At 42.4% G+C, this 22,089-nt stretch overlaps 2 protein-coding genes across 2 annotated transcripts in view; one reads left to right on the forward strand and one right to left on the reverse strand.

The window, feature by feature from the left end:
* Positions 1-787: 787 nt before the first annotated feature.
* LOC308288222 (ATP-binding cassette sub-family C member 4-like) lies at positions 788-4,670 on the reverse strand (the record flags this gene model as incomplete). The annotated part of the gene is given in 2 exon segments (XM_080729594.1): positions 788-821; positions 823-4,670. Coding segments are annotated over 2 exon segments (3,882 nt in total).
* A 1,804-nt stretch (positions 4,671-6,474) lies between these two features.
* abca7 (ATP-binding cassette, sub-family A (ABC1), member 7) overlaps positions 6,475-22,089 on the forward strand; it is a gene marked incomplete at its 3' end in the record, with an annotated part of 57,063 nt that continues 41,448 nt past the window's right edge. The window contains exons 1-7 of the mRNA XM_080729605.1: positions 6,475-6,532; positions 9,208-9,305; positions 10,332-10,425; positions 13,795-13,936; positions 18,025-18,152; positions 19,935-20,053; positions 21,120-21,317. Coding sequence (XP_080585731.1) covers positions 9,240-9,305; positions 10,332-10,425; positions 13,795-13,936; positions 18,025-18,152; positions 19,935-20,053; positions 21,120-21,317 — 747 coding nt within the window. The 5' untranslated portion in view covers positions 6,475-6,532; positions 9,208-9,239. The remainder of the gene's footprint in view (positions 6,533-9,207; positions 9,306-10,331; positions 10,426-13,794; positions 13,937-18,024; positions 18,153-19,934; positions 20,054-21,119; positions 21,318-22,089) is intronic.

A 22,089-nucleotide genomic window follows, 5' to 3' on the forward strand; every position in this document is an offset into this window, starting at 1 on the left:
CACAGGTGCGTAGAGTTCTCCAGTACTGTGGGGTTATTCCTGCCTGGAGTTCTCCTTCGTCTCACCAACCCACCAACTAAGTTGTGCGCTGCACCTGTGACCCCTCTTCTCCACACTTGGTCCTGGCTTGATGTATTTTTACCTTTTGTGTTCCTGCAGATGTTCTCGCAGTTACACAAACCGATACGTTTTCCACGTGACATACAGTATGTCGGAGGAAAGAGTTCATGTAGGTGTCCAAAGACACTGAATACTTGAAGAGATTGAAAAAGCACAAAATGAAATATAGAGTGGATGTATAGTTCTGTACGTTCATTTGAATGTTGTGCACCATGATCATCACCTTACTATACTTAAGAATAGTAATAATCATTCGAATTATTCATATAGTTTTAGTAGGGCTTATCTGTTTTGGTAAAGGTCGAAGTATCAAAGAATGCCATAAATATAAGGTGAGTAAAAAGTAACAATGTACAGCCTGAGCTCAAACCGTTTGAGAACAACTGTACAACAACCATTATACAGTCATTGTACTACAAACATGACAATTAAACATCAGGAAAAAAAAGTCACAAAGACCCAAGTTCGATTCGACTACCATCATATCTTGCTTGCTTCCCTATCATTCTGCCCTTGGCTTCCTTTCTACTTGCTTGGCATACTTCCAGCGTACACAAGAAATGTGGCACTGATCGGTGTAATGGTTTGGGTTTTATTCTTTTGACAACAGATGTGTACAAATATAGTTTCATGTATGTTTTTCAAGCAACGGTCAAACCCTTGCCACTTACAGGGCTGTCTCAAAGATCATCAGCCGTTGTTACATGTCCGTTAGCTGTGCTGGGTCGGCTTCTGCTGTCGTAAGCCTGTTTGGCTGCTGCCAGCAGGGCAGCTGCTTCCTGCTTTCCTGTCTGCTGCACCATCTTGTGGAAGATGCCATCCTGGTCTTGGAGCAGGAGGTAGGGTGCATCATATTTATCTATCTGTCCCGCGTCCAGCACCAGGATTCGATCGCTGCCTATGATTGTGTCAAGGCGGTGAGCGATCGTGAGCACGGTGCATTCTTTGAAGTTGACTCGTATGGTTTCCTGTATCAGCTCATCGGTGCTGCGGTCAACGTTGGCCGTGGCCTCGTCGATGATGAGAATGCGGTTCCTCCTCAGTATGGCTCTGGCCAAACACACCAGCTGCCTTTGACCGACGCTGAAGTTGGCGCCCGACTCGGCTAGGACAGTCTCCAACTTACCAGGTAGTTTGCTCACCACATCCTTCATCTGGACCTCTTCCAGAGAGTTCCACAGATCCTCATCAGAGTGCTGGTCGAAAGGGTCCAAGTTCTTCCTCATTGTCCCTTTAAACAGTACTGGATCCTGAGGAATAATGGACATCTTCTGGCGCAGCTCATGGAGGCCGATCTTAGAGGTGAGAATGCCATCGATCCTGATCTCGCCCTGTGGTTCTGCCAGGCGGAAGAGAACTGACACTAGGGAGCTTTTTCCAGCACCCGTCCTTCCAACAATGCCAACTTTTTCTTTGGGGTTGAATGTGGCAGTCACGTTTTTCAGGACTAGGGGTCCGTCAGCGCTGTAGGATAAACTGACCCCTTCAAAGGTCACCCGACCTTGGCTGGGCCACTCAAGAGAAAGAGGCTCGTTGCTTTCCCAAGATCCCTCACTCTCCAGCTTTGTGTACTCCATCACTCGCTCCACTGACGTCATCATGTTCTCCACCTCTGCACTCTGCCGGACTGCCCACTGGAACATGCCTATAAGCGTGATGGAATAGGTCAGTGCCAGGGCCGCTGCACTATGATCCAACTGGTGTCTGAGCAGCAGGGAGCCGAAAACGGTGATGCAAATAAAGATGGAGGATAAGATGTCGAGCCGGAGGCCAAACCATTGAGACATGGCCAGGAAAAGGAACCATACAGATGAGTGGAGGTTCTGATGGTCGTCAAAGGTTTTCTGGAACCTCTCCTCATCTCTGAAGGCTCTGATGGTCATCAGACCCTGTAAAGACGACGACAAGTGCGAGAAGACAGGACTCCGAGTGGTCGACTCAAGACGCTTCATGTCTCTAGATGTCTCCAGAAAGTAACGGCGGCTGGCGTAGAAGAGGAGGAAAAGGACAAACACAGGAATTAGGATCCAGGGGGTGGACAACGCCGCCACAAAAATCACCCCTAAGATATGCAGTACCAACTGAAATAAGTCCACAATGCTCCAAGGCAAGGCGGTGTCCAGCGTATTTATGTCCTTGGAGAATCTGTTAAGAACTCTTCCTACTGGGTTGATGTCAAAGAAGTGTACGGTTGTGCAGAGTATGGCATTGAACATGCTGTTGTGGAGTGCCTGTGAACTTCTCACAAGGGTGTAGAACAACAACACATTTCTCACAATGCCAAATACCACGGTGGCTAGAGTCAGACCTCCATAAATGCCCAAGTTGTAAGCCAGGTCCACTGGCTCTTCGGTGACATACTGTGTGGCCCAGTAAGCAATCCACCAGTCCTGACCAATATATGCTGCCTGCGCCAGAATATTGAAGAGTACCACAAGCAGCAGGATCACAATACTGGCTCCAGCATGCAGGTACTTGATGTATAGGCCTGCCCCGACGGTTCCCTCTGAGCGACGCTCCTCTGCCAACGTTTGGACCGCCTCTGCTGGTAGCTCGGCTAACTCTCTGATGGAGTGTATGGATTCCTGTGACTGGGTGCGCTTGCGAGGGGAGCTCTTGTGAGTAGCCTGCTGACCCTCTTCCTTGTGCTTCTCCAGCAGGTGGGTGAGCTGGCCAGAGTCCCGCAGCTCGGCATAGGTGCCCTGGGCCAACACGCGACCCTCATTCAGAACCACAATCTGGTTGGCCACATCCAGATACTGCAGCTGATGGGTGACCAAAATGCGGGCCTTGTTCTTCAGGAGGCCACAGATACATTTGTCAAACAAGTGTCTCCCAACATCCGCGTCCACAGCACTCAGAGGATCATCCAGAAGATAAATATCAGCATCCGGGTACACGGCTCTGGCCAGGTTGACTCGGGCTTTCTGCCCCCCGCTGAGGTTGGCTCCTCTGTCTCCAATCAGTGTCAGGTCTCCATCTGGAAGCAACTCCAGGTCCCTCTTGAGTGCACAGGCACTGATAACATCCTCATATTTCTGGGGATCCAGCTCTTTGCCAAACAGGATGTTGCTGCGGATGGTTCCAGGAAAAATACAGGGCTGCTGGGAGGCATAGGACAGCTGACCATGGACCTTCAATGTCCCTTTGTCGAACTGCAGCTCTCCTAGGATGGAGCTAAGCAGTGAGGACTTTCCAGCCCCCACTGTACCAATTACAGCCAGGAGCTCCTTTGGCTTTACAGAGAGGGAGATGTTGTAAAGAGATGGAGAGTCTAGACTCTTGTCCCAGTAGCAGATCAGGTCTTGGATCTCAACAGACACCTCCTTCTTATCTTCTGGTGATGGAGAAGGATTGGTATTCTTAATCTCATCCAGCAGCAAGAATTCCTTGATCCTGCGGATGCTGACGCGGGCTTCAGACAGCTTCTCGATGGCAGCGGGGAAGAACAGGGTGACAGCGAGGCGCACAACGTTGAACAGTGACACAGTCACGAAGATGCGGCTGACCGAGATGGGGTTTCCTAGCAGCACGTAGAGTGTGAAGGTGAAGAAGAGGATGACCTTGCCGGAGGAGAAAAAGAAGGCCATGTTGAGGGCTCGCAGAAAGGAGCACTTCAGGGTCAAAGAGATCTCCTTCCTCCTGACTTCAGAAACCAGCTTTGAGAATGGTTTCTCCCAGGCATACATCTTAATGATCCGGATTCCAGACACCACTTCGTTCATGGTAAGGAGTCTACTGTCAGTAAGGGCAGCAGTTTTAGTCCTGATCATGGAGAAAATTTTGCCAAACATGGTTTGAATGTTCATTAGGATGATTAGGACTGCCATTCCTGCCAAGCACGATGGGCCAAGCTCCAACCAAAGCAGCCCTAGGACTGCTGTTAACTGGAGAGGCCCCACCCACAGGTAGTGCGTGAAGACAGTTGCCTCATCGAAGCGGTTAACATCATTGGAGAGGAGGTTCACAATCTGACCCGTGGTGGTCTTTCCCATTGCAGCGCTGCTGAGGCACAGGGCCTTTCGGTAGATCATGTGACACATGGCAACTCTGAACTTCATGCCTGCTCTCTGGACAAGGAAGACTTTCTGGTGATTGACCATGGACTGGCACATGGTGGAGAACCACAACGCAACAGCGTATCCATAAAGGCTCCTTGTGACCTCTGGGTCGTAATTCGCAAAATTCAGGATAATTTTCCCCAAAAGCACTGGCTGGATCACCTTAATAGACTCCTCAATCAAGGTACAGATGCCCGGCAATGCATAGGGCTTCCAATAGCACCTAATGATGGCTTTGGTGAGTTTAGGTGGCCTCTGCTCTTCAGCAGATGTCTTAAGCTCATCATCCCAGCAACTTTGGAGCTCCTGTCCCGCTATCTCGGACCGATCCTCAGGAGGCACCTCATACATGTCATTCTCCTCCAACCTCCGTTTGTAGCCGATACGAAACAATGGGTTCAGCCAGGAGAAGAATACCAGAGAGAAAACATTTGCTGTAGTAATAGGGCTCTTGTTCCTAGCATCGTTCCTCAGCTCCTCCTCCACCATTCTGTTATTATCCGATTATCAATCAACTCCACGTATTCCTGTTCATAAATGTGCTCTTCTTTGATCTTCTCTCCTTCGACGTGCCTTTCTTCCCTGTTCTCCTCTTCTCCCTTCTCTTTTCCCTTTTCGGTTGGGATTGGGTATAGGGGCCAGTCTATATCCTCCCCTAAGTCTTATTTGGTCGAAGCAAATGTCTAAAGGAAACATTACAACTTAAATAGCTACAGTATGGTATGACGTCACACGTAATCACAAACCATTGCCATGGGTCTCAATCATTTTTGAGCGGTGGCACACCGTCTCCAATGCTTGACTGAGATGAAAGGATTACTTCACCACTTTTCAACCTATCTTCATATAATAGGTCCTCAAAATGTTTATAATAAAATTGTGGGAAGTTCAGAAATCCATAGTCTTGTGACATCATCAATGGGGAATCCAAGCTAAATGCAGGCTTTCTATTCCTGAAAAGTTGCAATGTTAAAGTGGAAGCTATTACACACACACACACACACACACACACACACACACACACACTATGTGTGTGTTATATAGGCCTATATATATATATATATATATATATATATATTAAGGCTGGGACTTTAACTGATTAATTGCGATTAATTAATTACAGAAAATTAACGTGATTAAAAAAATTAACACATTTTAATTGCACTTAGTTTTTGCACCACAGAACCTTCAGTTTCGGGCATACCAATCATAGCCGATGCACCAACCAAGAAGAGACAACAAACGCAAAGGGAGAAGTAGCCGATCAGAGCGCTTTGCTTGGCACAGTGGATGCTAAATTTAGATTTAAAAAACTCACTCGTTGATTCACTCGTACAACAATATATGTGTTTTAATTGGAAAAAATGCTTCTAAGGTCAAATATCCATGTGCGATTAAAATGTGATTAATTGCGATTAATTAATCACAGAGCCTGTAATTAATCTAGATTAACTAGACCAGGTCAACCTGGTTGTGCCAGACCCCCTGTCTGTCATCATCATTTATGACATCATCATCATGTCATCATCATATATACCCTTTATATAGAAAACCCGGACAGACAGACCGACATTTGCTTATGTAGGCCTACCCATTTCATGGGTCTGGCAAAAATTATATATATATATATATATATATATATATATATATATATATATATATATATATATATATATATACACAATATAAATCAAATCACGTTTATTTATAGAGCACATTTAAAAACAACTTTCATTGTACCAAAGTGCTATACAGACATTTCATCTTCACAGCAGTACAATAATAACAACAACTCAATGCATAACAATAAAAGCAATAACAACAATTACAACATAACTAAAAACAGATAAAACGTGTTTGTTTGTTTGTTTGTTTGATTGATTGATTGATTGATTGATTGATTGTTTGATTGATTGATTGATTGATTGATTGATTGAAGACTTTATTAGAAGAAGTTTGCATAGGAACAAGTGTCAAGGGGATTCAAATGCTTGTGAGTAAAACAGGGTTTGTATGTCATACAGGTATATTTTATTTTATCATAGCAGTTTACACTACAGTAACCTTGTGTAACACTGCAGCTGTCACCGCCTCCTGGCCAATCATCAGTCTTTCCGCAACAAAACACAGACGACAAAACCAATCAGATGCTGTACCGGCTTCCATGACCCGGACCCCTTAATCCCTCTCTGGCCAATCAGCGCTGAGGAGTAGGGCGGGCCTTGTGTAGATTACCTCTCTCGTTACAAACAGTGGTGGAAATGGAGAGAGAGAGACACACAGCCACATTACGCTCACTTGTTTGGATACGGAACTAAAAAGAGTGTCATCAGTCATCACCCCTACCAAAGGTAATGAATACCGAATATTAGTTACTATATTGCATCAGTTCATTCATTGTGTGTGCAGAGCAGAGGGCATATCACCGCCAGAGCACAGAGCAGACAGCACCATCACACGTTGTGTATTAGCTCTGCATCATTCCAGGTTAAATAATAACAACATAATAAGGCTGTTATTACTTTAAACACAAACTCGAACACCTTAATTCTTTACCAGATGTTAAAAGGTGGTCTATAACCATAGTAGGCTATAAATGCTGTACTGTAGTGCTAGATATTTGTTTTTGTATTGTATTTGAACATTTCAGTTGTTTGTTATTATTCCTTATTGTCTGTTTAAAGCCTACTGCATTGACCCTGTCATGTTGGTCTCGTCTCGTGCACTTGTATTGAGGTTTTAACATCAATGTGACTTCCTGTTTAAAGGCTATGCAGTACATTCACATATTGACATTTATAACATACAGTAACTGTGCCTTTCTAGTTTTGTGCAGGGATGTTCTTAAACTGGGTTTCAGGGTCACATTATCATTGTGTAACCTTTCTATATTACTTACACTAGGTTAACATATATTATATATACATATACACATATGACATATCATAATAATATTAATAATGATACTAATATGTATAATTATGCACTTTACATTTGAATCTCCAAGTGCTACAGTACAGAATAAAGAAATAACATTTGCAACAAAATAATAATAAGCCTAGGGGATAAAACCAGAATAGCTAACCGAATGCTTTATTAAAAAGGAAAGTCTTTAGTCCTCTCTTGAAAGCATCGATGGACTGTGGAGCTTGGAGGCACAGGGGAAAGAAAGCATAAACACAAACTTTACTTCTTCCTAAACATTATTGTAGAATTCTCAAAGGCACAAAAATCATGAAATGGAAATGTAACAGAAATAATTACTTGGCATTTTTGGCAAGGGCTGCATCATTGTGTTGATGCTGAATTGCTGATAGCATGTTTACAGCAGAAACCTGCTTACCGGACTATACAGATGAGAACCTTGCCGTGGATTTGCAAGTAAAATTGAGCTTCTCTTTAATCTGTTGTTCCCCGAAAGCTTGAATGGTTGACAGATTAAAAGATACCAGCATCTTCTGTTAGAGTAAAAGTTGATGTAGCTTGTGTTACAGTTAAGCCTGTTTAGATGGATAATGAGGATTTGACATAATGGCGGGGAAGGTCAGTCCAGACCGAGCCCGGTCAGTCAATAAATGGTTGCTGTTGGGCAGAAACCTCTTATGGGCACTGTGGTGCAGTCTGTAGCTCTGTCGCCTCACAGCTAAGGTCCTGGGTTCGATTCCCGCTGGGGGAGTTTTCTCTCCTCCACACCAACAGTGGTGCCCATACCCAAGGTGGGGTTGATAAAAGGGCCTTTCTGTGTGGAGTTGGCATGTTCTCCTCGTGTCCCCTACGGTAGGTACCCTCACAAAAAACATGCAATAATCCTATACTCCTCCCCCTGGTCTGCCGGGATGCCTGATGGAGGGGAAAGGAACTGGTTGGAATAACGTGTTCCTTCTATGCGCTACGTCCAGCTAAAAGTCAGGTAAAAAGAAGTGGTTTGGACACCTCATGCATAGAAGGAAGTATGAGGTCAGTCTCTTGCTCTCCTCAGATCGGCAGAGGGAGTGTAGTGCCAGGATTGCATTAGACAATTGACACTTGGTGAAAAAAATCGTTGGATAAAAATGTAATAAAAAAAGAAACCTCTTATCGTCATATTTGATCTTTTTGTGTTTATTTCCACTAAATGAATGCCCTACGGGCCTATACTTGATCATACTACAGCGTCAAAAGGGATAAGTTAACCACTTGAACACCAACATCCATATTCTGGGGGGGGGGGGGGGGGGACATTAGCCGATAGTAGCAGATCTAAAGCTCACAACGTGTTGCAACAACTTGACAGCGTTGTGAGCTTGTAGAGCGGTTATTTGGGGGGAAGAGATTTGGTGTAGATGACGACGGAAAATAGTGGTCCAACGAAGTTCCCAGAACCAACTCCAGTGTAATAAGTTTAGAAGGTTTAAGTGGTTACTGGTTAAAGGACGACTTCACCTATTTCAAAACTATCTTCGTATAGTTGGTCCTCAATAATGCTCATGGTAAAATGGTACCGTTTTCTTCTACTTGGTTTTTGTCTCACAGGAGGCCTGTGGACACTTCAGAAACACGCCTACCAGTGACATTATCGTTAGGCAGTTTTTTTAACAAGTCACTTTTTTTTTTTATTAACACGAATACAATAGCTTCCATTATATAGCATGCTAACTTTCCAGGAATAGATAGCCTGCAGTTTCTACTTTCTAGCTTGGATTCCCTACCAATGATATCACTGGAAGGCAGGTTTCTGAACTGTCCACAGTTGTCCTCTGAGTGAGACACAGACAGAGTAGGGAAAAAGATTACAATTAGTGAGGACCAATTATATGAAGAATGAAGATTGGTTGTAAAAGGGTGTAGGTATTATGTTGAGAATGTTGTGTCCTACTATGTTTTAAAGTAGAAAATGTGTTTCTTTTCATCATACATCACCTCTCTCCTTGACTGTGTGTGTGTGTGTGTGTGTGTGTGTGTGTGTGTGTGTGTGTGTGTGTGTGTGTGTGTGTGTGTGTGTGTGTGTGTGTGTGTGTGCGCGTGTGCGTGTGCGTGTGCATGTCAGTCAGCATGGCCAGATAGCTCCTGATCCCAGAGATGGGGGTTCTTACACAGCTCCAGCTCCTGCTCTGGAAGAACGTCACCCTCAGACGGAGAAACAAGGTAGTTGGTCAACCTGGGTCTTCTTTAAATGGAGAGGAGACTGATGCACTGTTTGTTTGTATACTTACCGGTGCCTTATCTCCATGCATAATAATTCATTAATAATAATAATAGTAATATTGTTTTCAATACAGAGCCATCAAGAGGACATTGATTCAGTAAATAGATTGAGTTATAAGAGCAGATTGAATTACCTCGTTGCCGGTCTGCTGATGCCGGCTTGCAAGAGATTCAACAAAAAAATCATCCCAGCGTTTCCTTTAATGTCCATTACAGCCTCTGTTCTTCTGTCTTCTGGCCAGGTGGTGTGGTCTCAACACTGACCAGGCCACCTCACATGACAAACATCAAAGAGCAATGTCACAGTCACAAAACAGAAGTAGCAGGCATCAGTGTTTAAGATTAAATGTTGTATATTCCTGAAGATGTACATCTTGTAGTCAGACAATCACTTTTCTTTTCTTTTACCAAATCATAATTCAAAATACAAATCTTTCATCAAAGGGATTTGGTTAGAGGGGAAATATTAGCAGACCTAGTATAGAGCCCTGAGGGACACCGGTCAACTAAAGGTTCAAGTGGTTAAAGGAGTAGTTCACCCCAAAATGACTTTTTCTCTATCGATTACTCACCCCATGGAGACTCGAGTTCAATATTTTTTTAGTTTTTGTCGCATTCCTAAGCCAATCATTTGATGAGACTCTTTGTTGGGCCATTGATTCTGGATGGAGCCTCAAATGCATTTGGGTCTCCATCCGGAATCAATGGGGGTACATTTATTTTAATCAATTTATTGGCTTATGAATGCCACAAGAACAAACAAAAAAATTATTGAACTCAAGTCTCCGTGGGGTGAGTAATCGATAGGAAAAAAAAGTCATTTTGGGAGTGAACCTAATCTATTTTAGGGCATGAGGCAGTATTATGTTCTGTTGTTCTCCTCTTGTATTCTGTTCCATGTTGTTGTATTCTCTTCTGTTCAATTGTATTCAGTTTAGTTCCATATTGTTTTTGTTTTTGTCTCAGATCCAGCTGGTCATTGAGATCCTCTGGCCTCTCTTCCTCTTCGTCATCCTCATCTCTGTGCGTCACTCTCACCCTCCGTACAAACAGAGCCAATGTGAGTGATCCTATTGGTTACTTAAACTGGAGAGTGAACCCCAAACCCCTACAGCAAAACCTCTGCAGCACTTTGGTTGGTTGACTTGATCCATTTGGTTGTTTATTTTAGGTCAGCTTTTTTTGTCGCACAGGGAACATTTCAGCAATCAGACGCAACACCCAGAGCCGGGGTTCCCAAACGTTTTATACCACGACCCCATTATGAGGGAACGTTTTTTGTAGTTACTATGGGCCGGGTTTGGATGACAATATAGTCTTTGCAACAGAAATACATTATTAAAAAATTACAAAAAAATAAAAAATAATTAAATTTTTTAATTTTCAATCTTTATCTACAAAAACTAATATATCGAATATCGAACATTCAATTATTCTGACCAATCCCTAATTACAATTAATTGTATCCATTTCATAAAGGATTTTAGTTGATTAATATTTTATTTTAATTTTTAGCTTGGTAACTGGTAATTTTAGGTTGTTTCTTAGCGTCCGCCGTGGAATCAAAAATTGTTCTCCACAGAATCAGGATCGATCAAGTCTTTTTCTCTGCATATTCCTGGGGGGACTAATGAGTAACCCTGACAGTGACATTGACCTTTGACTGACCTTATCTATCTTGAGGTTATAGGAAAGTATTAGTTTTGACTTGGCCCATTCAACATGTCTCCATTCATGGGATTGAGCCATGATGTCATTTGACCCTGACTGTTACCTTGTCGACCTTTGACCTTTTTGATCCAATGTTTGTGCTTGGGTTTCGTCTCACACCAAAACACATTAACTACTTAAGCCATAATACCTTGTCGTATCTTTTAAATTGGCAATTGTTTTAGAATATTTTTAGAAAAGTTTCATATCGTATCTGTTGGGGGGGGAAACCTCATGTCCAAAACTGTTACTTTTCAGGATTCAAATTCCAAAATAGTAAAAGTTGCAGATCTTCGAGCTTGTAGATCTGCTACTTTTTATGCTTTTGTGTGATGCTGTAGTTGATGAAGTACGCCATTAATTTACGGGAAAACACCCCACAGAAAGTTAAAATATGGAGACGACGACATACTATAGTCAGTATTAGTGACACACACTCAAAGTAGGGACGGCAGGCTGAAAGTGATAAATAGAGACATCCTCCACTGGTCTTAGGGCCGGAGCTGATCCCTGAGCTCAGTGGCTGCCCAATGCTGTTAATACTGGAGGAACCACCCATGGCTCAAATACCCAGGACAGCTTTACCCAACTGCCCTGGATCCCCTGGATCCAGTAGAAAGTAAAACGTAACCCATTAAGACCAACTTAACTGACCTGCATCCTGTAATTTATAAAGTATAGAGGGTATGCACAAGCATAAAGTGAATGGCCAGATCGAGTGGCAAATCGAGTGGCAAAGTGAGTTTAACGTTGTTTAATGTTGTTTAATGCAATCAGATAGGACTTTTCTGTTTGGATGTATGGGCTGTCAAGGCCAGAAAGTAGTTCTTTGCCACTCAGTAGGCGTTCCCGCATAACTTCCGGGTATGATTGATGATGAATGATGTCATGCGCATGCCCTCTATAACTTAATTGACCTGGACTAAGTATAAAGTATCACATAACTGACCTGCATCCAGTAAAAAGTAACATATTCCACTAAGTTTGACTTATAGTTATTTATGTTCAGAGACCCTCACACTCACGCACACACAGGAGAGGAGATTGGAGAATGCCCCTGCTGTCACACTCACACATGGCTGTGTGGGCAGGGGATTAAAGTGAGTGAAGGTAACTCATGGCGTGCCGTGTAGTGTGTGTGAACCACTACACCACACTGATTGATTTGACACAAATCCCCTCCCAGGTTGCCTTCCAACTTTAACACTTCATTCCTTCCCTCCTCCCCCTCCTCCTGGCATGGCTATCTATCAACTACTGTACGTACAGTAAGCTGATTAGCTTGGTGACACTGGTGCCAGTGACATGCACACTGTTTTTTACTTTTACAACCTGTTGCGTTATTTTAACCCTGAGGCCAATTCTGCAAATGCCTTCTAAATAAGTAATTCTCAAACCTTTCCGTGCTATGGTCTCCCCAAATTGATATGTATTTGGCCACGGACCCCCCCATCTGAAAATGTTCATGGCACACCCTTTTGTGCCATGGACTCCCAGAAGAGAAGATTTGTGTAAAAACAAATCCTAATTATTAAAAAATATATATATATCAAAAACTTTCAAAAATAGCAGATATACAAGCTTGCAGTGCAGCACGAAGTGACATGCTGTGAGCTTGTATATTTTAGGACAGGAACCACTGTCCTAAACCACTGTTCTAAATTCTATGATTTTTTTCAGAAAAACGTAAGTTGCTATATAGTACATCAATTATATAGCTAAAATCTAAAATGACACGTATGCTTTCATGGTTTTAATGTGCAAACTTCTGTTTGGCTGGCTGTGAGTGACACAGTATCGCATTATTCTGCATGCTGCAGAGGTGGGCTAGTTTCATGGCCTTTTACAAATTGAAATTTGACTGAAACGGGTTCTCACTGGTTTACCAGTCGATTGGATGTATGGCAAATTGAGGCATACTGTAGCAATGTACAAACTAAATCTACCCAACTTGCAGGACTGAACTACAGTACCGTAGCTGTCTTCCACTGCATTCTGATACTCTCCTATCCGTAGTTAACAAACATCTAATGTTGACCTTCAGCACCCAGCAACAATAGGTGCTTCAGTACTCCCTGGGGGAAATGTACCAAGAAGTAGATTAGATTTATAAATCTGTTTAATTCCGCTGATAACCAATCTACAACCTCACAATCCTGAGGCATTGTATTGCATTATTCGAGGCAATGTTTTTGCTAATAGTTTTTTCTTATATATTAACAAATTGACAATTTGACAAAGAATTATAAACTAACCCGATTAGTCTGATTAACCAATAACCTGCCTTTGTATTTGATGTTATGCTTTTGAAACTGATATTATCCTAGATAAAATACTATGTTCTATCCGTCTGTCTTTCAATGTTATATGAGATACTTAAAGTGTGGTTCCTGTGGAAATAAGCCTCTGCTTTCTAGGATCTCCTTTTAGTTGACCTTGTACCAGTGATTTGTACTGTCATGAAACTGTACTTTTTTCTATTGCAAACTTCTAATAAATTCTTCAATCAATCAAACCACAAATCCCTGTACTTGGACACAATTCTTGGACGATGGCGTCCAAAAATGGCATGTTGGCGTGTAAATCGTCTATTTGTACTATTTAAAAAAAATGGTTCCGTTCATCAATTGCAATGGAGGCTGAGGTATGAAATAATGGTGATATTGATTTGAAGTCATAGTGGTTTGAACACTTGTGTTTACTTTGCTTCCACTTGCAGGTCACTTCCCCAACAAAGCTCTTCCGTCAGCAGGCACCCTGCCCTGGATCCAGAGCATCGTCTGTAACATCAACAATCCCTGCTTCCACAACCCCACCCCGGGAGAGACCCCCGGACAAGTGGGCAACTTTGATAACTCCATGTAAGTATTAATACAGTGGTTCCAGCCTTTTGTCCTTGGAGCTGCTTACATCTTCTTTCAACAGGACCTAGATTGGCATTTTTAATAGCAAAATGTCATAAAATGATCCACAAATGCAAGTTATGATTTTATTATTGTTTACATGTTGGGACAACCTAATCAGTGCATATTGGACAAGGTACAGTACAGTTAGGGATGGGTGTCGTTCACCTTTGAATCGATACGATACCTTTTTCGATACCTGGGAATCGATACGATACCCTTTTCAATACCATTTTCGATACTTTTTATTTAAGTTTAACTGCTCTACCGCAGGGAGGTGATGATGATGAGGATCACACAGTGTGGCGGAGCGGAGAGTATAGACGTTGGATAATCATCATAATAATAAACATTATAGGCTATTGTCGGCTATTTTCCACAGTAAAGAGTGTAACCTACTAAAGCAGTCATTAAACTCTCAGTAGCCCAACTGTTACAGATGCGACCGGCCAGGGGTGCCTTCCAGAGTATCGAAACGAGGTATCGTTCGTTTTTACGTGAACCAAAACCCCGATAATATCGACGTCATGCAATCGATACCATTAATAGTCCTTGGGCTGGACGAGATATCGGTACCGCTGAGGGGGCAAAACCTTACCTATACTAAATTGTTTTTAGGGTCAATATAAGTAAATTAAAATATGATAGACTTTCCATAGGAGTAGCTTTTTATATTTTTTGCCATTTTGTTATTTTCCTCTATAGGCGGATTTTCATTCATGCATATCTTGTTATTGGCTCATGTTCAGGACATATTGCAAGGTTTTATATTATATGTTTGGTATTATTTTTTAAGGGGACACTTTGAGCTTTAATTCAAGCCCTTTTGTGAATATGTATGATAAGTACAGTGGTCACTGGAGCTCTTCAAAACTTTAATAACTCAGATTTTCCCACAATTTCCGCCTAAACCATATATTTTATTTTAGTTCTGTGGCATCAAGAAACATCAGAGACACAAAACACAACAACTAGAATACAGACAAGACCCCAAGGATTCAGGAAATGTATAATTTACCCACAGTATTTCATTCTGAGGTGGTCATTTTCATCCAAATTAGATACAGTCTTTTCGGTGCACGGCTCAAAAGAACATGCGAGGTGAAGAAGTTGCCAGCACTCAAGGAATCTCCTTTTCTTTTTTTTTTAAAGTTTTATTTACCTTACAACAAGCTCAAAACGGACGCGTTCCGACCATCTAGGTCTTCATCAGCGTTTGAAGACCTAGATGGTTGAAACGCGTCCGTTTTGAGCCTGTTGTGAGGTAAATAAAACATTTTATATGTAGACTATCTGCTATGAAAGAAATACATTATGCCATTTACAATTTGATCCATGCTCAGCTCTGCACCAAGCAAAGATACTGGATTGGTTTTAAAAATGTAGACAAAAGACACTGGTGTCTACATGACAAGAAAGAGACTGAGGAGAAAGTGGTACAGTCAGCTGGGGCCTCAGGGAATGCCAGTTTTTGGAGGGGCACAAGGCCAAACCGAGGTGCAACGAAAGCCATGGCCTTCTTGGCCTCCCTGAAATTCCTTCCCTGATAGTATGCTCTAAATAAACTAGTGGTTCTCAAAATGTGTAGTTTCAAGAACCTCTATAACTCTGAGAGGGTACAAATGTAACCACATTATGTGTCCATTAGGTTCCATTTTCACACTCCCAGAGTTACAGAAGGAGTTATATTGCATGATTGTTTGAATATATGAGCCATTACTTTGGCACCCAAGGTGATCAATCACCAGTCTGGTTTGGGACAGTGAATGTGTTGGCACAAAGAGGAGACCTGGTTAACTCCACAGCTACACCCCTGCTCATTCACACCACATAGCTGGGGCCAGTAATCGGACGTGGGACCTTCAGTGTCCCAGGTGGTCTCTCAGTTACGGCCATCCATTACCTTATGGATGGAGAACAGGGTCTCCATTTACAAGCTTATGGAAAGTAGTCTTTTTGCCAAGACCAAAATCTGAGAAGTCTTGTCCATTGTAGATGGCAGTTTTAAAGTGTACTGTATGACAGCAACCATTTAAAAGAACATCTGCCCCAAATGACCAACTTGCTTAGAGCACTGGTTATTTGACAACCACTGTCTTAGAGCATAATAACACATCATTGGGCAGCAGTGGCTCAGGAGGTAGAGGGCAGCTTGGGAAATGGAACGTTCCTAGTTCAAAACCCGGGTTCCCCCGGAGTTGGTATCAAAGTGTCCTTGAGCAAGACACTGAACCCCTAATTGCACCCGATGAGCAGGTTGGTGCCTTGCCATGGTTTCCATCAGTGTGAGAGTAAATGTTTGAATGTTAAGTACATTGTAAAGCGCTATATCCACCTGTTTCCGCAGGAGTTTACTGGAGATTATTTGGACCTGTTTGGACCACACTTCCGGTTTAACAGCAGACATACAAGCTCACGTCGCGTCGCAGATGCAACCCATTGTGAGCTTGTAAATCACACTCGGCTGCGGCGCCGGAAGCTCGGTACAGCGTCTGCGCAATGCACTATGGGGCGTTGGAAACTTGTGGATAGATGCAGTCCATTTACCATTATGGTCTGGATGGGAAAAGAAGAGGGTATGGTAGCCATGAGCTGCATGGGGCTGAAACCTGAATGAATGTTTCTCTAGCCTAGACGGTCTCATGAAGGTCATTCATATCTGCTGCTCTCTGTATGTAAATGTATTACTGTCTGTGGACCATGTCAACTTCTTAAGGAATGTGACAATCCGTATAAGTTTCTTCCAGAGGAGTCAGAATATGGCAACGAACAGTGCATACATAAGACAACAAGTGCCTATAGGGCTAGTAGATCTGGCTTACAGGATAACTTGACTACTTTGTGGTTATTTAAGTGATTAAAATACTAATACATATTATACATGCTTCCAAAAGTGTTTCCTAGTTTTTACATTAAATGTGAGAGTTAGTGTTATTTATTGTTTGTAGTATAGTAGTATAATGGGACATCATCTTGGGAGGGACGCCATCTTGCATTTGGCATTAACATTTGATTAAGTGGTGTTAATTTCACTGATTCAGACACATTCCTTGAACCCCAAAACCTTGGGTTAAACACCAAAACCACCTTTCTAGGTTGCATAATAATTGAGATATAGCCATTTTAAGCTCCCGGCAGCCATCCTGGGTGCCATCTTGAAAATGATGCCTTTATGGTAAATATATTTTCCTGATTTTTCGGTTCTCAAGCATGCCTAAAGGTAAAAGAACCAATTGAAACACTTTTGTATCAATGTTTAGGGAGGTTTAATGCTATTCTTTCATATAGGCCTATTGACCTGTATTTCTCATAAAAAGTGCCCGTTTAAGATAAGGCTGAAGATTACCACCTCAGAATCAAATACTGTTGGTAAATTATACATTTCCTGAATCCTTAGGGTCATGTCTGTATTCTAGTTGTTGTGTTTTGTGTCTCTGATGTTTCTTGATGCCACAGAACTAAAAGAAAATATATGGTTTAGGCGGAAATAGTTATTTTTATGTATTTATTAAAGGTTTGAAGAGGTCCAGTGACCACTGTACTTATCATACATATTCACAAAAGGGCTTGAATGAAAGCTCAAGGTGTCCCCTTAAAGATGATACCAACCATATAAAATAAAACATTACAGTATGTCCTGAAAATAAGCTAATAGAAATATATGTACCTGTGTCTAAAATGCAAATTTTGATGGTACCTTTAGCAGCTGATAACACCACTTAAGCTACCTGTCTGCAAGGTCTATCATATCAAAACTTAATCTAGAGATGTATAGGAATATAAAAATCACAACTAGAATTTGCCCACCCAGGTGGTACCGATATGTCAAATGTTGAGTATGAGCCTAAGGACTATAAAAGTATCGCAGACGATACCCATCCCTAAGTACAGTATACGCTGATTCCGATATATCTGTGATAGGTTAATATTGGCTGATAAAATGATCGGTCTGGCTGTCTTTGAAAATGATGGTGAAACACAGAAAGAAGCTATAAATGCTACTCTATTTCTAACCAAGACCTGGTCTGTCCCTTCCTCTCCTGCAGTCTGTCCCGGCTGTTCGTTGATGCTCAGACCGTGCTGGCCTACAGCGGTAACCAGAGATTCTATGACCGCTTCCAGGAGCTGCTGGAGAGCATCCAGCGGCTGGGAGAGAGGCCAGGAGCATGGCCCAGTAAGAACAGAATACCAATCCATCTCATTGATTATTTGTTTTGTTTGTTTGCATCGTTGTGTTCACATCTGCTTCAACACTGTGTCTTTTGATTGATTGATTGATTGAAGACTTTATTAGAAGAAGTTTGCATAGGAAAAGTACAGTTTCATGACAGTACAGTTCACTAGTACAAGGTCTACTAAAAGGAGATCCTAGAAAAGACTAAGCTTATTTCCATAGGAAACCATTTAACCAGTGTCGTGATGTAACATGCTGTGAGCTGGTATTAGATCTGCTATATTTGCTATTTTTGAATAATCTTCTATATATATTGACTTTGACGTACATGACCAAAATAGCAATGTCAGGGTAGAAGGGGCATGAATGAAACATTAGACGTATTTGTAGTTATTTTCTTCCTGCTAAAAATGACAGCACGTCAGGCAGCAACACAACTGCAGCTAATGAAATGAATAAGGGGTGTATTAGATTTAGGTGTGTCCAGAGCCCTGTGCAAGCATAGAGGGTTATCAACAGTATTGTAAATGCATTGACGCACCAACATCTAGCACACCTGTTGTTCTTAATGTGATTAGCTGCATACAGTGCATCACATCACAGTGCTACACTGCTGTAGTTTTGAACTTGAACTGGGTTTCGTCCCCCTTTTAAGCACCGACCTGAAGGGCTCCATTCAGCGGGCGCTCTTTGTGGTGGTTTTAACACTAGCAGGCTTCAGTGGGTGTCGAGTGACGGTCATTCACCTAACCGCTAAGCGCTTGTCAAAGCGGGTCAGAGGCTGTCGGTGGCGGTCAGATTTCATGATCAACAAAGAGCGCTTTGTGTGATAAGCGCCCTACACCGGACATATGTCCAACCAACAGAATGAAAACCTGTTCTGTTTTGTTAGGAGAGAAGGAGAGTGAGGAGCCTTCAATTCCCTTAGTAATTGTTTTGTCATTTAGACGGACAGTGTGAAAGCTGAGAGGCAGAAAACTTCATTGTGATGTGAAAGTCACAGGAGAGAGTCTGTCCCGACCACATAATAATTGGTTCTCAAGTAGTCTCACCCAGCCAGACGATTGATCTCCACCTACCGAAACGTCTGGTGACATCTAAATAGAGGCAAAACCTGGTGGAAACACTTCGGAAATACGATCATTTATATTGGAACAGTATCTGGAATGGTTTTAAAAGCAGCGGGTGTAGGTTTGTTGATTTAGCCCCCAGATAATTTTTACAAACTTCGGAAAATGTTTGCCTGCCATGCCACGCTCAAAATGCCAGGTTGAAATTCAAGACACGTCAGCTGTATACTGTAATTACCTATACCAACGTTGCAATTAAGCAATCCTGAATTTTAACCACTTTCAACCTGGTGTTATAGGCATGTGATTATAGGCCAAAAAATGTTTTAAGAACTTTCAAAAAAGCTGATCTACAATACAAGCTGTGACGAATTGTGAGCTAAGTACTTTTTATGTTGTTAAAATTGATTAGGATCGATTCAACAATTTTGTACAAAATATTGGTGATAATCGGTGAGCGAGATCTCTCCGAGATCAGCATCAGACCCTAATATCTGTCATTGGTCTGGTTCTACAATAAGCACGTGGAGATAAGCATGTTTCTTTGATATGAACCTGCTACACCCTCACTGGTCAGCGCTCTGTTCTTTACCTTTTGTACCGTGTGTTAGATAGAAAAGAAGAAAACTATATACTTTATCCACCGTCCACATTTGCTGCGTATCCTCCTCTCCCGACCCCACATTCACTAGACACTTTCACTGTTTTGCAGACCTCCCTGTGGGACAATACCTCAGAGCCAATGAAACGTTCTCTTCCTTCCTCCTGACCAATGGCAGCCTCCCGCCTGCTACTGTAGACCAGCTGTTGAAGGCCCGCCTTAATTTACAGGTGAGCAGAGCAGCCGCTGCTTCACGGGTGATTTTCAGTAGTGTGCAACCAATGAATAGTTGGGTTGGGTTAAATGCACAGGACAAATTCACAGATACTAGAGATATAATCATAATTACAGTCCATGGCCGTGACTGGCAGAGGCATAGAATGAATGAATGAATGAATGCATGAATGATGCTCATCGTCATATCCTTTATTAAATCTCTTTATTAACTCATTTGCTGCTATTTTAAACATACAGTAGGCTGAACTGTTTTCCTGCCAAATTGTCCTTACCTTTTAACGTGGGCACGCGCACGCATCGTGCACGATCTGTGCGCGACTCATCTAGTAGACGTGTAGACTCGGTGACAGCTTTCGAATAAAAAAAACCCCATTGAAATAGACATATCCGTTGCCACACTGTATCCCTGCTGTATCCGCCAGTGTTTACATAAAAAACATTGGAAACAGCCAGCTGTGCGCTATGGTAACACGTGGACACGTTCGCACACATAGCAGACGATATGTGTGCAGATCATATGCCAGGTGGGTAAAAGAATCAAACGGCTACAAAATAAAAAAAACCCGCGTGAAAAAATACCATTCTATGGCTGTGCAGTCAGCTTACTTGTTTACAATGAAAAGCTATGCGAACGGAGCTGCGATTGGACCTCAGGATATGGAAACCTAGATCCGGTCCAAACGGGAAATACGACCGGATACAGTTAGGAGGCGGGCCTAAAGAGCCGGAATCGGCTATAATCAGCGACCATACTTTTAATCGTTTCATAATGATTAAAGCTAATTAAATCTTCTGGCTCCTCGGGCATCGCAGAGTGGTACAGCGGGAAATCTCCGGTTTCGACGGGGATCGCAGGAAATGAGTTAAAAGTGTGACCAACAGGCGGAACTGTCATAACAATAGAAACAATACAAAACAATGAGAAATGAGAAAAACGTAAAAGCAATCAGATTTGCCAATAGTACTATTCCCAAGTGATCAGCTCAGATAGGTTCAGAAACTTCTGATCCTTCTGCAAATCATTCCAAGAATGCGTGTGATTGTGATGCTGCTGTGCAGGTGGTGACGCTGGGAGCCAGGGTGCCGCTGAAGGAGCTGGTGTGCAACGGCAGCCTGCTGTCTCAGTACCTGAGCGCCGAGGCCGGAGACCTGGCCATGTCTGAGCTGCAGAGGAGGCTGTGTGAGCTGCCCGCCGACACCCTGCAGCAGGCAGAGAGGCTGTTCCTCTCCCAGCTTGACTTCACCAAGTTCATCACGGTAAGGACAAGAAGTAGCCCACGCGATGCTGCAGCGGTCTTCAACATTTTCAGGCCAAGGACCCCTTAGCTGAGAGAGAGATGAAGCAGGGACCCCCCCTCTACATGTTGTATAAAATTGTGTTGGAGATTTTCATCGATTTCATATATAGATTCGTAGACTTGTTTGACAGCACTCTTGTCAGTCTATGTTGGATTCATGTTATATTTCAGACATTTAACCACTTAAATAGTCGGTACTTTGTATCATCTGAACTTTATTTTTACCTCTACAACAAACATATTTGCTGAAAATAGCCGATCTACAAGTACTTGTAGATCTGCTATTTTCGGCCAAAGTTCTCCTCAGAATAGGGATGTGAGGGTTCAAGTAGTTCATTTAAAAGAATGATCCTATCACACAAAGATTTGGCGGCCCCCCCTATAGTAACTCTGGTCCCCCTGTTGAAGACCCCTGTTGTAGTGCATTGGTTTTAAACCCTTTACATGTCAAGGTCCATTATTTATCCGGCTTTTGAGCCACGGACCACCATTTGGTGAGATTTAGACACTCAGAGCAAAAACTGTAATATTGTTGTTGTCTTTGGATAAGATTTTATCCACAATTCCGTTGTATTATTGAGGTGGTACCATTAGGAGATAACAGGCCAACATTGATCAAAATAACAATTCTTCTACATTGTCTAATTGTGTAGACTTCTTGTAAATTAAAGTAATGCTGATGTTTAACAATAATTTAACTCTTGAAAGCATAAACATTTTATTTGGTTACC

The sequence above is a fragment of the Nannobrachium achirus genome, assembly GCF_963921795.1.
Source record: "Nannobrachium achirus genome assembly, chromosome: 1".
NCBI lineage: Eukaryota > Metazoa > Chordata > Actinopteri > Myctophiformes > Myctophidae > Nannobrachium > Nannobrachium achirus.